The 17,996-nt window shown below is 35.7% G+C and overlaps 1 protein-coding gene across 1 annotated transcript in view; it reads right to left on the bottom strand.

Annotated features, from left to right (window-relative positions):
* The window catches only part of PLXDC2 (plexin domain containing 2), a 468,121-nt gene that overhangs the window by 226,664 nt on the left and 223,461 nt on the right, over nt 1-17,996 (bottom strand). The window contains exon 4 of the mRNA XM_050804055.1: nt 9,724-9,870. Coding sequence (XP_050660012.1) covers nt 9,724-9,870 — 147 coding nt within the window. The remainder of the gene's footprint in view (nt 1-9,723; nt 9,871-17,996) is intronic.

Here is a 17,996-nt window from a genome sequence, read left to right as displayed (position 1 = left end):
ATTCCATTTACAGTTTGCTAAGTTTTCTGTTATGAAACATTTTCTTTCAAAGGAGTCATGTAACATCTTTATCAGTTAATAACTTTAGGATGAGAATATGTTTTACACTCATGTTATCTAAAATTAAACTGTCGTAAGTCTTCATAGGCTCCTGAAGAGATGACAGAAAAGATGCTAAGAAATAAGTTGGAAAAGAGAATCTCAGGTGAAAAGCAGAGTAAATACACTTGTTTATTGCACCTGAGACATGGTTGAGGGGTCTCCTTTTTAGCAGCGTTTATGGTTATAAAAGTTTAATATGAAACCTTCTAACAGAGTTTATCAGAAACCTAAAATGTTTGCCTCACTCGTGACTTTAAAAGGTGAATAGATATTTATCTATCTAGAATTATTTTATAGCCATCACTGGTAACACAGAATGTATTATGTTACCTTCCATGGCTAATGTTATGTAAAAAATGGTGCTCATCCTTCACTAAAGACCACAGATGAAGAAATAAGATTAAATTGTAATGAAATAGGAACTCAAATATGATCTGTCAAATAAGAAGGCAACTTCTTGCTTTGGGAAGCTAAGATTTCTTACATGAAGAAGAAATGGATCAATGTGAATTTCTTAAGGCAGCTGTCCTTAAGGCTCTCCAAAGTCCTTTCCATGTCTAAAATTTGGTTCCTAGATTCAGGAAGAATAGCAAGAGTAGATTAAATTATTAGTAATATGCATGTATTTATGTAATTATGTCAGTAAAAGGAGTTAGTTAACTTCAGCATATTAGGTGGCCTAGGGAATGTTTAATCTGTCATAAGTGCCATCGGCAGGACAGGAGTAGACTGTTCCATGTACTTATTGGCTTCCAGGCTGGTGGACCAGCCCGTTTCCCAGGCATGCAGAGAAATACAACTCAGCCACTCGAATCATGCTAGTTTTGTGCAATGAAAAAGAGTCAGGCCCTGGAATAATACTTGGGACAAAAGGGATTAACCTCAAGTTTGGTAAGTGACGTAAGTATAATTCAAGTAAAATGAATTAACAGTAGAATTTCTTAAACTACATAAGTAACTATCAAGTGCCATAACATTTCATTTTAATATATTGTATGTGGTAGGCAGGACAGACATTACTATCACAACTACTTAGTACAGGAAGAAACTGACAGGGAATTTCGGGATTTGCCTAAGGTCTCATAGTTGTAAGAAACTTGAATTTGGATCTCATGATGCCAAATCCTATGCTTTTGAATCCCTGTTATTTTTTAAACAAATTAATCCATGATTACTTTGGAGTGTACATCTGTTTCGTAGGACGTTGAAGACTAGAACATACCTTTTAAATATCCAAAGAGAATTCCTTTACTATTTTGCAACTACGAATTTTCTGAGTATTTAGAATTTGATTAGAGCAAAAATATGAATAGTATTCAATAAAACATTACATTATGTCGAGTATATTTCTTCCTTTATGTATGTAGAAGACTTTATTCAACTGAAATTAAGCTACAGAGACATATGCAGACACAACTTATCCCAGTCTGTTATCAAACTGGAGAAAAATCCTACAAGTAAAGACAAGTAAGACCAGGTTGATAAACTTGTGTCTCACTTGAATTGAAGCAACTCAAAAGACAGAATGCAGCAAGTTTATTCAACCAGTCAAATGTAAGAGTAAATAAAAAGCAACCTATTATTAGACATTACGAATAGAACTCAGGCAAAAACATACAGTCTAGATAATAGCCTAATAGAGAAAGCAAATTATATTGCCTTTCAATTTAATCATTTTGAAAAATAAGCACTTATCAACAGATTTTTTGATGCACAGAAGAAAATAAATGTGTCCGATATGAAAAACCAACTTACTATAGTCACCATCAGCAGCCAAATGTAGTTCTCCCAACTTAAACATTATGCAAATATGAGACTCATTGCTAACTGAAGCAATGAGTTATTTTCCTGAAGGGAATAAATCTCCAGAAGACTTAATTTTTAAAGGAATTTTTCTATGTATATTCAAGTAGTCAGAAATGTCATCAAAGACAGTTCAATATAAAAATTTTAAACAATCAACACATAAAAAGTCAAACAAGTTTCATCAAAAACCTTACCTGCATTAAGACAGAGATAGAGTGAGATAGAGAATAGCACTTCAACCATTTCATTTTGCCGTTGTTTCATATTTAAAGAATCAATCTTCCTACCAACATATAGAAAGATTGAAAAATATTTAAGCCAGAGTATGTTTATGTCTGGCAAACAGTATATTGGCAATTGTTTGGCATAAAATATATACATAGAAAGATATAGATAGAAATATAGAGATATATCAATCATCTTTACCTATCTATCCATCCATCCATTAATATGTCTGTCTACCTATCTTTCCATCTACCCATCCGTCTATCCTATACCTAGATCTCTAGCAATTCTTCCACCCATCATCCATCCATCTGTCCACCCATCCATCCATCCATCCATCCATCCATCCAACCATCCATATTTATGCATCTATGTATTTATCTATCTGAGAGAGACTCTTAGAGAGACTCAGATATTAACTTATTTGGGAATGACAAGATGCTAAGTCAGTTTAGCAAGACTCCCCACCCTTGATGTCTGACCATCCTCAATACTGATCAAACCCTCATCCCCTACCCTTGCTATCTAATCACTCTGACCCTCCTTCAGTAAAAATCCTAACAACACAGTTTAGGCACAATAGCCACTTACTTCTCACGTCTCCTCTTATAACTTTCCCTCCACTGATGCCCACTCTGCTCTTGGCCATATCTTCGTCTTGCCCATGCTACGTTCAGAACTGAGCCCAGTTCTACATCAAGATTCTTTCCCTCATTGCAATAACCCTAAATACAATCTGTTTTTACTGCCTTAACTACTTTCTTTGACAGGGTTATTATTTTTGTTGTCAAGAATTAGAACACTCAAATAATAATGCTCAGCAACTGTATTGTTTTGTTGAGGTTTTCAGTGTCCTTTTATAAGTATTTCATTTTTATTCTCAACATAGCACTGGGAGGCAATCAGGGCAGGCATTTTTACCCCCTTTCTTCCAGCTTACAAAATTGAGGTGCAAAGAGGCCAGAATCCACAAAAATAAGTATTGGAGCTAAGGTTTCCTAACTTCAAACACTGGACTCCTTCCACCAGGACAGAGAGATATATCTTTAGGAGTTGTCAATCAGAACGTCATTTCAGAAGACAAAATAATTCTAATATGTCTGGCAGTTGAATCAAACTGTGTCCAGAAATAAATTAAATAATATAGATGTAGAAATATAGAAGAAAATCACAAAAATGTGAAATTTCAAATGTCTAGAAAGAGGGAGAAGAACAAGTCCAGGCTGGTTTCTAGGTTTATAGTCAGAAACTTTTAGATTTGCAACCTGAAAACTGTGCGGCTCTGAATGAAGGACAAAATACCCAGATAATTGTGAGAATTTTAGTATAAAGTGCCTGCCTCATTGCTTACCATCTGCCAGGAACTCATACCAATTCTTCACTTTGCTTTAGCTAGAAAGACATGGTCTTTGCCTTAATTTGTCAACTGCAAAACTAGGTTTTAGCATCTGCTTATTTTGCAATAATGATTTAAGAAATGTTATTTAAACAAAAATGACAATGGAGAGATTTGAAAGTACATGTAATCAAATTCCACTATACACATACGTCGTGTAAATACCAATGATTATGATTGAGATTATAAAAGGAAAGAGATACCAATGTGTGTGGGCATGTCAAATATGTGAATTAAATGATTCCTATGTTTTATTCTGCTCTGAAATTATAAGATATTATTGTGGATGGGAGAAAAGGAAAAACTTACTTTATTTCCACGCTCCTCCTCTTTCAAGAATATTATCTAAGATTCCAAAATAGTGTTTGGACCACATTTATATGCAGTGATGGTAAAGGGTGAAATATGTCTTTAAAAAAATAATGTTCCTAGGTAAAACATCTCTTGTACCCTCCTCTTTTCCATTTCAGGAAGCAGGGAAGTGGGTGATAAGTTGCCTCTTCTGGGAGGGTCAACATTCTTGCCTTCTCACTGTACCTCTTGCTTATTCAGGGCTAAATTGTTAGCCCTCTGGCCCTGGGACTATCCCGAGCTAAATCTTTTTTTTTTTTTTTTTTTTTTTTTGCATAATTTGTTGACAGAATATATACTCGTGGGCATGCAAATTACATGAACTGGTGATAAGATTCGAGAAACTCCCTTCTTCCCCTTGGAGCTTAAATTTAAATCCTGTTTCCAGCCAAATTACCAGAGAGCTTTTTATGTCAATGAGAACAGAAGCAAAGCTAATCAATAAGGTGGATTCATGTCTGCCATTTTCCATTTTCCCTTGTGGTTTACCACCTCAGTAACATGAAGTATGTGTGTGTGTTGCCTGTAGACGTGTATGTGGGCATTACTCAGCCCCCGGTCATAATATCACTTTAATATTAAAATTCTGTCATCTTTTGTAACAACTTGATTTTATTCTGAGAAAAGCGCAATGGAAATGAAACAGAGAACCAAGCAGGATTGGAAAGGTAGAAAGACCAACTGAGGAAGTGCTAGAACATGGATTATTCTATACAGTTTGGAAAGCTCAGGCTAATATTTAGTAATCACATTTATGAAAAGAGAATGTGGGGAATTTTACAAATATTCTAGCAAGTACATTTGTAATATTTAGGCTGTAAATTTAAATGAAGGAGTTCACGTAGCATTTTTTTTCAGATGGAAAATAGTTAATATTACCAATCTTATTGTTAAAACGGAAGTGTGTGTCAGTGTTTTTTTGTGTGTGTGTTTGTGTGATCATGTATGGTGGGTGTGTGTGTGTGTTTTCTGTTGAGAGTAATAAAGTAGATACAGGACCAATGTCTTCTTTATTTCCATAAATAAAGTTTTATTGGAACACAGCCATGCCTGTTCATTTACATATTGTCTATGGCTATTAAGCTATAACAATAGAGTCAAGTAGTTGTGACAGAGACCATAAGGCCTGCAACAACTAACATATTATCTTGACCTTTTGAGAAACAGGATGCCAACCCCTGCTATAGAGTCTGAGCATGGTCCCTGGATTAGTGGCATGAGCATGACCTTGGAATTTGTAGAAATACAAATTTTCTGGCCCATGTAGACCTGCCAAATAAGAGATTTGGTTTTTATACTAATAAACGAAAGCACAGGAGTGCACAAGACTGTGGCTAGCAAAGCTCTGTGCTGAGTCAGCCTTGTATGAAACACATCATGAAGTAAAAACTATAATGATGGAATCAGATCTGACAAGATGGAGGCCAAAAATATTCAAAATTAAGAGAAAGAGTATTTAAAATAGGGTTTATACCTCCACTGTCATTAATCCAACCCTAAGTGTATATTGGGTCTTGAGATACAATATAACCATAATAGCACATATAAATTTTTTAACATTTTAGGGTCAGCAGTATGTGTAAAACTTTGTTACACAGGTGAACTCATGTTATAGGAATTTGTTGTATGGATTCTTTCATCACCCAAATATTAAGCTTAGTAATCAATAGTTATCTTTTCTGCTCCTCTCTCTCCTCCCACCCTCCACCCTTAAGTAGACTCCAGTGTCTGTTTTTCCCTACTTTGTGTTCATAACTTATCATTTAGCTCCACTTATACGTAAGAACATGGTATATTTGGTTCCTGTTCCATTATTAGTTTGCTAAGGATAATGGCCTCCAGTTCTGTTCATGTTCCCACAAAAGACATAATCTTGTTCTTTTTTATGGCAGGATAGTATTCCATAGTATATATGTACCACATTTTCTTTATCCAATCTGTCATTGATGGGCATTTAGGTTGATTCCATGTCTTTGCTTTTGTGAATAGTGCTGCAATAAACATTCACATGCATGTGTCTTTATGGTAGAATGATTTATATTCCTCTGGGTATATACCCAGTAATAGGATTGCTGGGTCGAATGGTATTTCTGTCTTTAGGTCTTTGAGGAATTGCCATACTTCTTTCCACAATGGTTGAACTAATTTACAGCATCACCAACAGTGTATAAGTGTTCCCTTTAATCTGCAACCTCACCAGCATCTGTTTTTGTTTTTGTTTTTTTTACTTTTTAATAACAGCCATTCTAATAGGTGTGAAATGATATCTCACTGGGGTTTTTGTTTTGCATTTCTCTAATGATCAGTGATATTCAGCTTTTTTTCATATGCTTCTTGGCTGCATGTATGTCTTCTTTTGAAAAGTGCCTGTTCATGTCTTTGCCCACTTTTTAATTTTTTTTTTTTTCTTGTAAATTTGTTTAAGTTCCCTGTAGATGCTGGATATTAGACCTTTGTCAGATGCATAGCTTGCAAATATTTTCTCCCATTCTGTAGGTTGTCTGTTTACTCTGTTGATAGTTTCTTTTGCTGTGCAGAAGCTCTTTAGTTTAATTAGATCCCATTTGTTAATTTTTGCTTTCGTCGTGATTGCTTTTGGTGTCTTTGCCTTTTACTATGTCCAGAATGGTATTGCCTAGGTTGTCTTCCAGGGTTTTTATAGTTTTGGATTTTACATCTAAGTCTTTAATCCATCTTGAATTGATTTTTTGTATATGGTGTAAGGAAGGGATCTAGCTTCAATCTGCTGTATATGGCTAGCCAGTTATCCCAGCACCATTTATTAAATAGGGAGTCTTTTCTCCATTGCTTGTTTTTGTCAGGTTTGTTGAAGGTCAGATCGTCATAGATGTGTGGCCTTACTTCTGGGCTCTCTATTCTGTTCCATTAGTCAGTGTGACTGTTTTTGTACCAGTAACATGTTGTTTTGGTAACTTCAGCCCTGCAGTATAATTTGAAGTTGGGCAATGTGATGCTTCTAGTTTTGTTATTTTTGTTTAGAATTGCCTTGGCTGTTTGGGCTCTTTTTTGGTTCCATATGAATTGTAAATAAATTTTTCTACTTCTGTGAAGAATGTCATTGGTAGTGTGATAGGAATAGCCTTGAATCTGTAAATTGCTTTGGGCAGTATGGCCATTTTAATGATATTGATTCTTCCTATCCAAGAGCATGTGATTTTTTTTTTCCATTTGTTTGTGTCTTCGCTGATTTCTTTGAGCAGTGCTTTGTAATTCTCATTGCAGAGATTTTTCACTTCCTTGGTTAGCTGTATTACTAGGTATTTTATTGTTTTTGTGGCAATTGTGAATGAGATTGTCTTCCTGATTTGACTCTTGGCGTGGCAGTTGGTGATGTATAGGAATGCTTGTGATTTCTGAACATTGATTTTGTATCCTGAAACTTGCTGAAGTTGCTTATCAGCTAAAGGAGCTTTTGGGCCTAGACTATGGGGTTCTCTAGATATAGAATCATGCCATCTGAAAACAGGGATAGTTTGACTTCCTCTCTTCTGACTTGGATGCTCTTTATTTCTTTGTCTTGCTTAATTACTCTGGCTAGGACTTCCAATACTATGTTCAATAAGAATGATGAGAGAGGGCATCCTTGTGTTGTGGCAGTTTTCAAGGGGAATGCTTCAGCTTTTGCCCATTCAGTATAATGTTAGCTGTGGGTCTGTCACAGATGGCTCTTGTTACTTTGAGGTATGTTCCTTCTATGCCTAGTTTCTTGAGAGTTTTTAATATGAAGTGTGTCGAATTTTGTTGATAGTTTTTTCCACCAATTTCTAACTCTGAAGAAATGTTTGTTAATGGCTTAAATACTCGTGGATAACCAAGAACCCAAGATATGACAATGGCAGAGTATCTAAAACAAAAGCCTCTAACAATTGTATATATTTAACCATCAACATAAAGAGCACCAGGTAAGTTACAACCAGAAGTTCAAGTCCTTCCATTTATGTTTGAGGCGACCTCAAGTGTTAAAAGCAACAAACAATGTCACTGCCATACTAACAATAAGAAAAAAATGGACTGTCTACAGTATTATCATTTTTCATGAGACAATCAGAGAGCTGTTACAAGGCAACCAAGTAAACCCTATTGCAAAGAGAACAGGCTTCTTTAAGGAGAGGCAGGATACGAACTGTCTTACATTGGGGGGCAGAACAGAGGAGAGAGATGGTAGCCATATTTGTATGGAGGAAGAAATCAGCTAATACTTTAACTGAGGAACTTCTTTCTCTGCTTATAGATGTCACCCATAGTGACTGACACTAGAACTAGGCCACGTCACTGAATCCCCATGTGCACACACCAACATTCAAAACTCCACAAAGTATATTTTATACTATTAACCACTGTGCTATAGTAGGAAGGTTGTCAAATGCAATAGATCTCAGATAGACATTGTTCGAATCTATTCTTTACCATTTTCTCTTCTCTTGAAAATCTGTTGGAAATTCCACAGTGAATTATTTCTAAATCTGTCATCTTGCCTACCTGGGGTTGCCTGAATATAGAAAAAAGTGGGGTGGGGGTGGATGATGGAATTTAGTAAGGAAAGGTAGCTACTTTGTTTGCTTCTCAGACTCAGGAAGCATGTGCTCTACACTGAAAATTCAATGAATCATCATAGTATACTATTCTTAATTTCCATTTAGCTTTTAGCAGTTGATCTCCTGAAAACAGGAACATCTACGTATAAACAAGGAAGGCCACTGCCAAAAATTTTGATATTTAACATTTATCAAATCAATGCCTCTCTAAATAACTTGAAAGGTTAAAGCTGTTTTCTTTTCACTTCAGGTCATACTGAAGAGAACATCTCATGGTTTCATCAGTGACACTATCACCACCGTTACCCAGGCCAGCAAAACCAAACACCTGTTAAAATGTGAAATCCGGCATTTATCATAAAATGATGATCAAAGAACATTCTGAGAACCAAGTGTGATACATTTTACACACAAAATTTGAGCATCAGCTTGGCTACCCAGGTTAACACCCCAGTTTACCACTTTCTAGTGGAGACCCTTGGACAGGTTATCTGAATTTTCCAAGACTCCTCAGTTCTCTTATCTGCAATGTGTGATGTAATAATATTTAAATCATAGGATTGTTGTGAAGATTGAAAAAGCTAATGCATTTGAGCATTCAGGCTGGCCCTTGAATAGCCTACTCATGACCATGTAAGGAAAGGGAGGCAAGTATTAATATTCCCTCTCATCTCCAGTTTACACATGCAGAAAGCACCTCAGAATAGTTAAATTATTTATTTCAGGAGCACGGTTAGGAAATAATGAGCCCAGGCTTAAAATATCAATGTGATGCTTTCTATATTTTATTATTTTTCTTTATATCAAACGTCTTCATTTAAGAACATAATTTGTTCTATATATGTTATCTAAGTCATAAATGACTTCGGTTAAATCTTTGGTTAAATCCAAGACCAAGAGGAATAAACTCATGTAAATGGGAAGATACCAAATGCAAGTAATTTTTAAAAATGTTCTATACACTCATGGGTTATAAGAAAACTAAAAATAATCCAAGATAAAGCTCAATTTTGAATCCAATATACGTTCATCAGATAGACTAAGAAAATTGGTTAAATTAATGACAGTATATCAAAACAATTCTATTTCATTTTCTTTCATGTCTTATATGTAATTATTAATCTAAATTACAATTACAGAACTGAATATACTTGAAAAATGATTACCACAGATAGGGCCATTTTAATATTTAATTATCAAACTTATAAAAGAAATGGCTACAGGCCAATTAAAGCAACCATTTTTTTCACAGTAGGAAAAACGAACCCTGAATGTCAAAACACTTACTGCAGCTTGCCGATGAGTATTTGACAATATTCCATGAATCTTCACTTTATCTTTTTCCATTTGGTCTATGTTCACCCACAAATCCCGGCTGGCAGAATCAGATGGGCCATATATTCGAGATATGTAGTAATTGTGGTCTGTATCCTCCTGCAATAACAGATAATAATATATATCAAGAACAGAGATGTTTTAACTACAATTCTTAAAAAAAAACCTATTGAACTCAAGAGTATTAATAGTCTTTAAAAGAGCCAAATGAATTAACTAAACTCTGAGAGAAATGAATTTGGATTACATAAATAAATGTGCACACCCACACACACACATGAACTGTAAGAAAAAAATGTTAAATAAATAGCCCTATGATTTGAATAATAAAATTCAGAATGTGAATTTTGTCTTGTTCATTTATTATCTAAGTGCTAATTAAATAAAATAAAATGGTTCCTGAAATCCAGTGAAACCATGAATCCCATGTATTTTTTTCACAAATCATCAATCGAGACATATATGTAATCGATTGCAAAAAGAAAAAGAATATTCTATGCAGTATTCTAAGTAGATTTTGTCTTGTGACTAAAAGAAAGACTATGATCCAAATATAAATGTGGAGAATAGTGATTACATGTTTTGTATATTTAACAATTTCAATATATATTTCCTTCTAAGTTTTGTATTTTACATGAGTGTGTGTGTGTGTGTGTGTGAGTGTGTGTAAAATTAGTAGTCTTTAGAGGAAATTATTAAATATACAAGAGTTAGAAGGAAATGTATCCTGGGTGCAAATATCTAATTTTTCACCAGAACAAACAGGTCCTTTTGAACAAAAATGTCTCTTTCGAAATTTTTACTAAAAACCTATGGTATAATTACAATTAGTAATAACAAATTCAAACTTCTCTTCTTTAAAAATGAGGTTATATCAGGGCCTGCTTTCAGCTAATGGTCCTAGAAATGAAGACAATATATTTTTTCCTTTGAGTTACTACATTCTACTTTTATTTGAGTTCACATTGTTGATATTACCATAGTGCCTGTCACAAAGCCTTTATTCCTCATATTTCCCACTCAGTGAAGAGATGTAAATGTTTTAAGAAGCAATTTTGATGAGAAATACCGAGAAAAATTACATGATTTTTGGCTAATTCTGATTGCAATGTTTTATAACCATGAAATCAATTTGAGGAGTTAGTAGACAAAAAATATTTTAAAGCCTTCAGGTAAGTATAAGAAAAAATGTTGAATAAATAGGTCTATGATTTGAATAATAAGGTTTGGGATGTGAATTTTGTTTAATTCATTTATCATTTAAGTGATAATTAAATATAATAAAATTATTCTTGAAATCCAGTCAAAACATGAATCTCATGTATTTTTTAGCAAATCATCAATCGAGATATATACGTAACTTATTACAAAAAGGAAAAGAATATTCTATGTAGTATTCTAAATAGATTTTGCCTCGTGCCTAAAAGAGAGACTATGATCCAAATGTAAATATTGAGAATAGTGATTAAATGCTAACAGTAAGTTTTTTGTTTATGTAATAAAGACCTAGCATAGTGGCTCATGCCTGTAATCCCAGCACTTTGGGAAGCCAAGGCGGGCGGATTACCTGAGGTCAGGAGTTTGAGACCAGCCAGGCCAACATGGCGAAATACCATCTCTACTAAAAATACAAAAATTAGCCGGATGTGGTGGCGAGTGCTTGTAATCCCAGCTACTTGGGAGACTGAAGTAGGAGAATTGCTTAATTCTGGAGGCAAAGTTTGCAGCGAGCCAAGATTGTACCACTGCATTCCAGCCTGGGAGACAGAGTGAGACTCCATTTTAAAAAAACAAAGCAAAGGCCGGGCGCGGTGGCTCAAGCCTGTAATCCCAGCACTTTGGGAGGCCGAGACGGGCGTATCACGAGGTCAGGGATCGAGACCATCCTGGCTAACACGGTGAAACCCCGTCTCTACTAAAAAATACAAAAAAAAAAAAAAACCAACCAAACAAACAAAAAAAACAAGCCGGGCGAGGTGGCGAGCGTCTGTAGTCCCAGCTACTCGGGAGGCTGAGGCAGGAGAATGGCGTAAACCCGGGAGGCGGAGCTTGCAGTGAGCCGAGATCCGGCCACTGCGCTCCAGCCTGGGCAACAGAGTGAGGCTCTGTCTCAAAAATAATAATAATAATAAATAAATAAATAAAAATAAAAACAAAACAAACAAATAAAACGCCCTAGGTATATCTGCAATTAAACTCTGGGTATGGCACACAAATTATATGTACACCTTGGTGAAAGAAAAGAAAGGTCTACAGAGAAAGAAGAACAAAGTAAATATAAAGAAAGGAGAAAGAAGATCATGCAGCCCCCAAAGGGTCTGACACCTCAATGGGTTTCCAGCCCTCCCTCTGTTCCAGAATCTCATAATGACACTGATAGTTTGGGTTGTCTGAGGGTAAAACACACTGTGGATGTGTCTCTGGTATGTATTCAACTCATCTGTGTGTACTGGGCTTCACAACCAGAAGATTTGGAGGTGGGAACCTTCCTTGACATTGGGCACAGGCCATTTTGCTCATGTTATTACACTGGTCACAGTGGTTGGTGGCATGCATGAGCAGATAACCTAAGAAGGAGCAATTACTGAGACATTCAGGAATTTAGGTAGAGAAGAGATCATTTCCCTTGTTCTGATTGCTGAGATATGTAGGCGTGAGACCTGGAACCACTGGCTCCATTTTGCTACTATGAGGAAATTCTGTCTGAAGATAAGGCAAACACATTGCTAAAGAAACAATTACAGGCTGGACGTGGTGGTTTATGCCTGTAATCCCAACACTTTGGGAGGCCGAGGCGGGTGGATCACCTGAGGTCAGGAGTTCCAGACCAGCCTAGCCAAAATGGTGAAACGCCGTCTCTACTGCCAGGCATAGCACTTGAACCAGGAGAATTGCTTGAATCTGGGAGGCAGAGTTTGCAATGAGCTGAGATCATGCTGTTACATTCCAGCCTGGGTAACAGAGCAAGACTCTATCAAAGAAAGAAAAGAATGAGAGAAAGAGAGGGAGGAGGGAGGGAAGGAAGGAAGGAAAGGAGGAAGGGAGGAAGGGAGGAGGGGACGAGGGAAGGAGGGAGGGAGGGAGGGAAGGAAGGAAGGAAGGAAGGAAGGTAGGAAGGAAGGAAGGAAGGAAGGAAGGAAGGGCCAGATCCCTGAGCAAGTCTATCTAGGTGTGACCTGTTACTGGACTTGTTCATTCCATGAAACCTTGAGTCTTTATCTATTGTTAGATCACCTTGAATTAGGTTATGGTCAACTGAAAGAATCATAACTGAAAAAACAGGCCTTTTTACTTGCAACCAAACTTAAGCAACTTTGAGCAAGGCCACCTAGAAATCATTTCATTGAATATTTTCTTCAAAGCCACCCTTTTATAGCATTCACTGAAATTTTTATAAAATTAAAAATTAAATTATTATGTAAAATAATAATTCATTTATTTTTTCAGTGAATGGTATAAAAGGGTGGTTTTGAAGAAAATACTCAATGTGTTTAAATCAAAATTTAATTTTTATCCCTATTGACAGTATTATTACAAAGATTTCAGGAACATTGAAGTTAAAGATGTAATCTTTAGGTGAATTATATAACAGATTATTTGATGCTGCAAAATTTCCCTGTAATTACTAAATAGATATTTTCTTTAAAATGTCAAAATTTCAGAATTGAGTTCAGGATAATTTTTGAAATCAGCATTTATAAAATAACCTTGGCATTTTCCTTAATCTCTGGATTTCTGTGATTAGTTAAGAAAGAGTCTTGAAGTTATCATAAAGAGCAAGAATATCATTGTACTTAAATAATGAATTACCTGCAAAAATATACACAATTTAGTCTAATTACGAAGTCCACCACTGATATACTATGTGAAAATACACCTTCAGTTTTTCTTAAATCAGAGCTGCCAAAAACAATATCACATCTTTGAAATACTAGAGCTCGGTATCTGACTTCCATAGCCCACGCCTGCCAAGTTGTCATGGCAACTTTTATTCAAAAAGGAAGACAATTTATTGTTTACTTAGGAAGGCAGAGACACAAGTTATTAAATTCCAGAGAGGTGTTTGGCTCAGATATTCAGAAAAACCATAAAATAGATTTCTCAAAAATGTGACATTTTAGCACTAGTAAATTATTCAAAACACGTCTTATCCTTTTTTAGGAGCAATGGCACTTAAGGAGTTGTCAAAAGCCACTTTGAGTGCAAAGATTTTCATTTTCTGTTCAAGAGCAAACTATTTCTAACACCATAGAAAATAAAACAAAACACTACTGTGATATGCCTAGTTGCCAATTCATTTAGGAAAGCAACTGTTAGAGAAAGTAGATGGCACAGTATGTGGTATTAAATCGTATAAATCCATGTTTCTCGAAAATGCATGGAAATGTGCAGCTGTAGACAGAGGATTTACACCAAAAATACGGAGGAAAAGTTATCATAACTGCAACTTAGCTGTTCTGCAGCAATCAATCTATATAATTCCTAACCCAAATGCTGCCTTCTTTTCTATCATGGGTGTTGCTTTTATGATGGATAATGTTTATGAATGCCTCACATTGCCTCATGCAGTAATGATATTTGAACTCCAGCTTCATTTCATTTAGAACTTAAAAAAAAGCAAAAAAGAAAAAAGATCAAATATATATTATATGACTATCAGTGTAGTAGTCATTTGATATACATGGATACTTAAAACATAATCAAAATTCTTAGTAAGATTATTTAGCACTGAATGAATCGGCCACCTCTTGAAGATCATTCCTTAATTAATAAAGGAAGATTATAACTTGAATGGTTCTTGCCAAGTATTAACAAATACATTGAATCCTTATAAGAGTGATTTCACAAGGGCTACGCAAGTCACTTAAAGATAAATCTATTTTAAAATATTACTTGTGAATACTACACTCCTCAGAAATAAAGAGTTAATAAAAGAGTTCCCTGTGATCTAAAAAACAAACAAATAAACAAACAAAAACATGCTGGTATAAGAAACCAAAAGCACATGATGAAATAACAAGAGGAGAGAAAGAGTGAACTGGCAGTAGTCAGGTAAAGAATTACAGAGATGAACCCACTAGTAGCCAGAATAAGCACGACTAAATTACCAGTCAGGACACAGGAAATAGCTCCGAGGCACACACAACATGAAATGGAAAAGAACAATGAGATAAATGTCTAGGGCGAATGCTATGGATTGAATGTTGGTGTCCCCTTGCTAAAATTCCTAAGTGGAAGCCCCAATGCCCAATGTGCCTGTATCTGGAGATATAGTCTTTAGGAAGGTAATTAAGGCTAAATAATGTCATAAGATTGGGGTCCTTATTCAATAGGATTAGTGTCCTTGCAAGAAGAGATATGAAATTCATTTCCTCTCCTTCCCTCTCTTTTTAATTCTCTCTTTTCCTCTCATATGAGAATACAGCAGGAAGGCTGTCTATAAGCCAGAAAGGGAGCCCTCACTAAGAACCCAAACAGCTGGCACCTTGATTTAGGACCTTTAGCTGCCAGAACTGTGAGAAAAAATACTTTTGTTCTTTAAGCCGCTGAGCCTATCGTATTTTGTTGTGGCATCTCAAGCTGACAAGACAAAAGTCAGCACAGAAATTGCAGGGGAACAGAAAGGAGATCAGGTGCATATGTAGTTGTTGTAGAAAAAAAAAATTAATGATATATTAGAAAAATATTTTTCCGAGATAAAGACTTGAATTTCCACATCATGTCTTAAGAAAATCTGCCATAGAATTTTGAGTACCACAAAATTTCCTAATGAGGTTTCCAATACATTAAACAAGGAAGTCTTATAGGCATCTAGAAAGAAATTGAGCTATCTATATGGAGGAAAAAAATTCAATAAGTTTGTACCTGGTACCTCTCCATAACATCTGATATTAACAATGTTTATACAATCTCAGAGAATAAAGTTGTGACTCAAGAATTTTTCTGTTCAGTTAAGTTGTAATTTAAATATATAGGAAACAAATATATTTTTAATACATACAAATATACAGAGAATATGCCACCAATAAGAACTTCTTAAAAATGTAATGCCTAATTATACACTGAATCAACCAATGGGTGAATCAATGCACCTGTAATAAAAAATTCTATAACTATTAGCTGTATTCAGCATGTGGCTATCTATGGGAAGAGAGAAACTATAGCAAATCTTCTGATGGGTGAGCACTGTATCCATGAAAATTATGTAAAGGGAAAAAGGACAATTTCACTATTATGGTTATAAATCAGAATGCCATTACTATCAACCATGAAAATATAAAAATAACTATCTAATGTTTCATAGCAGGCAATTAACAGACAAATCTGAAAGTATAAAAATATAGTTTTAAAAATAGTAAACTCAAAATGTTAATGTTTTAGGTAACCGTTTAAGGTAAAAGTCTGAAACTAGTGGCCTTCAGGTTGTATGCCAGGCACTGAAAGCCCATGATTTTCCTCAAACATAGTATTGTCAACTGAAGAATCATGAGGTTCATAAATTTGGAAAGAAAGTTTTATTTCTCCTTTCCAAATTCTAATAAAATTGGGAAAGGTGAGGGAGGGGATAGGATCTTCATCTCACATTGCATTCCAAATAGTCCACTCACAAACCAGCTGGGAGCTACCAGTCCTTCTGCAAGGCAGCTCCTGCAAGCTACAGTCTGGCCACCCTGCAATGGGAAGGGTATCCTCCAGCAAAAGTCGAGAGCAACACCGGGATTTATGTTAATCAGGGTAGCTGAGTATACATATTCAATAAGCTACAGGAGGAGTCCTGAGTATTTATGAAAGGCAAAACACGCACAAGTGCAATTGAGCTTTGTGCCTCTTCAAGGGTCACATGTACAAAAAATGCTGTTAGCATGATCCAAGGGTAGAGATCTGGCCCCCCTGACATCGAAAGGTGAAGCCAAGGACACCAAAACTCTCACTGGGCATCCTCCTTGAGTCAGCGGAAACCTGTCCAGACGTGGCAGTCTAGTTTTGGGAAGGGTTGCACCGGGAAACTGGCAAGTGGTAATGTGGAAACAGCAAAGTGGGAGGGGGAGTCCCGTGGCTGCCTCAGATGACTGGCTAAGGGTGATAAAGGAACGAGTCATCTGTTTATTGTGTTCCAGAGCTGATTTCTGCTTACTCCTTGGAAAGAATTCTGGTTAAGGGTTAATAAGGAAGGGGTGCACTGAGGCATGACTGACCTTCCATCCCACCACAGCCGGGAACTCAGCTGTTAAGGTTTCTCTGAGGTCCTCTTGGCCAAAATGGGTCAATTCAGCTGGTTAGAAGCTTAGAATTTTATTTTTATTTTTCAGCACTCACGCTATAATCTCAATTTTACAAAATTACAGCTATTCAAATATGAATGTGCATATTTCTACTCACCTATTTTTCTCCACCCTCTCTGAAAATTTGCCTAAAGATATGAGTAGAAGATATTTACCATATATTGACTGGTTAATTCCAGATGACAGAATTTAGAAGCATTCTCCTCCCTCTCATCTGTATTATTTGGATTTTTTACAATAAACACATTATATGCAAACCACTTTCTTCTTTTTCTTTATATAAAGCTTTAGAAAATATGTGAAGATGCTCAAGGGTATTGTTGATTTTTTGAATCAAACCGCCAACATAGATCAAGAGACACAAGGCCATATGCTACACACAGTAAACAGTTCTATAGAATTTCTATCATAAGTATGTTGTAAAGTTCTCAAAAAAGAATCCTTTAACATACCATAGATCAGATACTCAATATGGAGATTCAAGGTCAATAACTTAAAATTACTCTGTGAAACAGGTGATATGTAAATTTCCATTACCTTTTCTTTCGGGTACTAGCTTCGATAACTTAACTGCTGTAGAATGCAATTTTTTTTTTTTACTAATTGCCATAAACAAAATCAGCATTAAGAGAAATGCAGTAAAATGTTCATTTCTGCTAAACTTGGAATGAGAGATTGGAGTTCAAATCTTTATAAAGTGATTTTTTTGTTGTAAGTGTTTTACAGAAACATCACCAAACCATCTCCTTTTTTCACTCATTTATATAGACAGTAAACTGGACACACAGCTACATTCTGACATAGTTGTGGGTAGATCAGGAAGGAACCAAGGTGAGGAGGAAGATAGCCTGTGGTTGAAGACATTAAACTTGCAGACAGGAGAACTGATCTCTGGTTCTCACTGGCTTGGTCCCTAACGAGCTGTCACTTTAGTGAGGTCAG

The sequence above is a fragment of the Macaca thibetana genome, chromosome 9 (assembly GCF_024542745.1).
Source record: "Macaca thibetana thibetana isolate TM-01 chromosome 9, ASM2454274v1, whole genome shotgun sequence".
Taxonomy (NCBI): domain Eukaryota; kingdom Metazoa; phylum Chordata; class Mammalia; order Primates; family Cercopithecidae; genus Macaca; species Macaca thibetana.
Note: the sequence above shows the minus strand (reverse complement) of the source record. Positions and strands in the feature narration are given on the sequence as shown.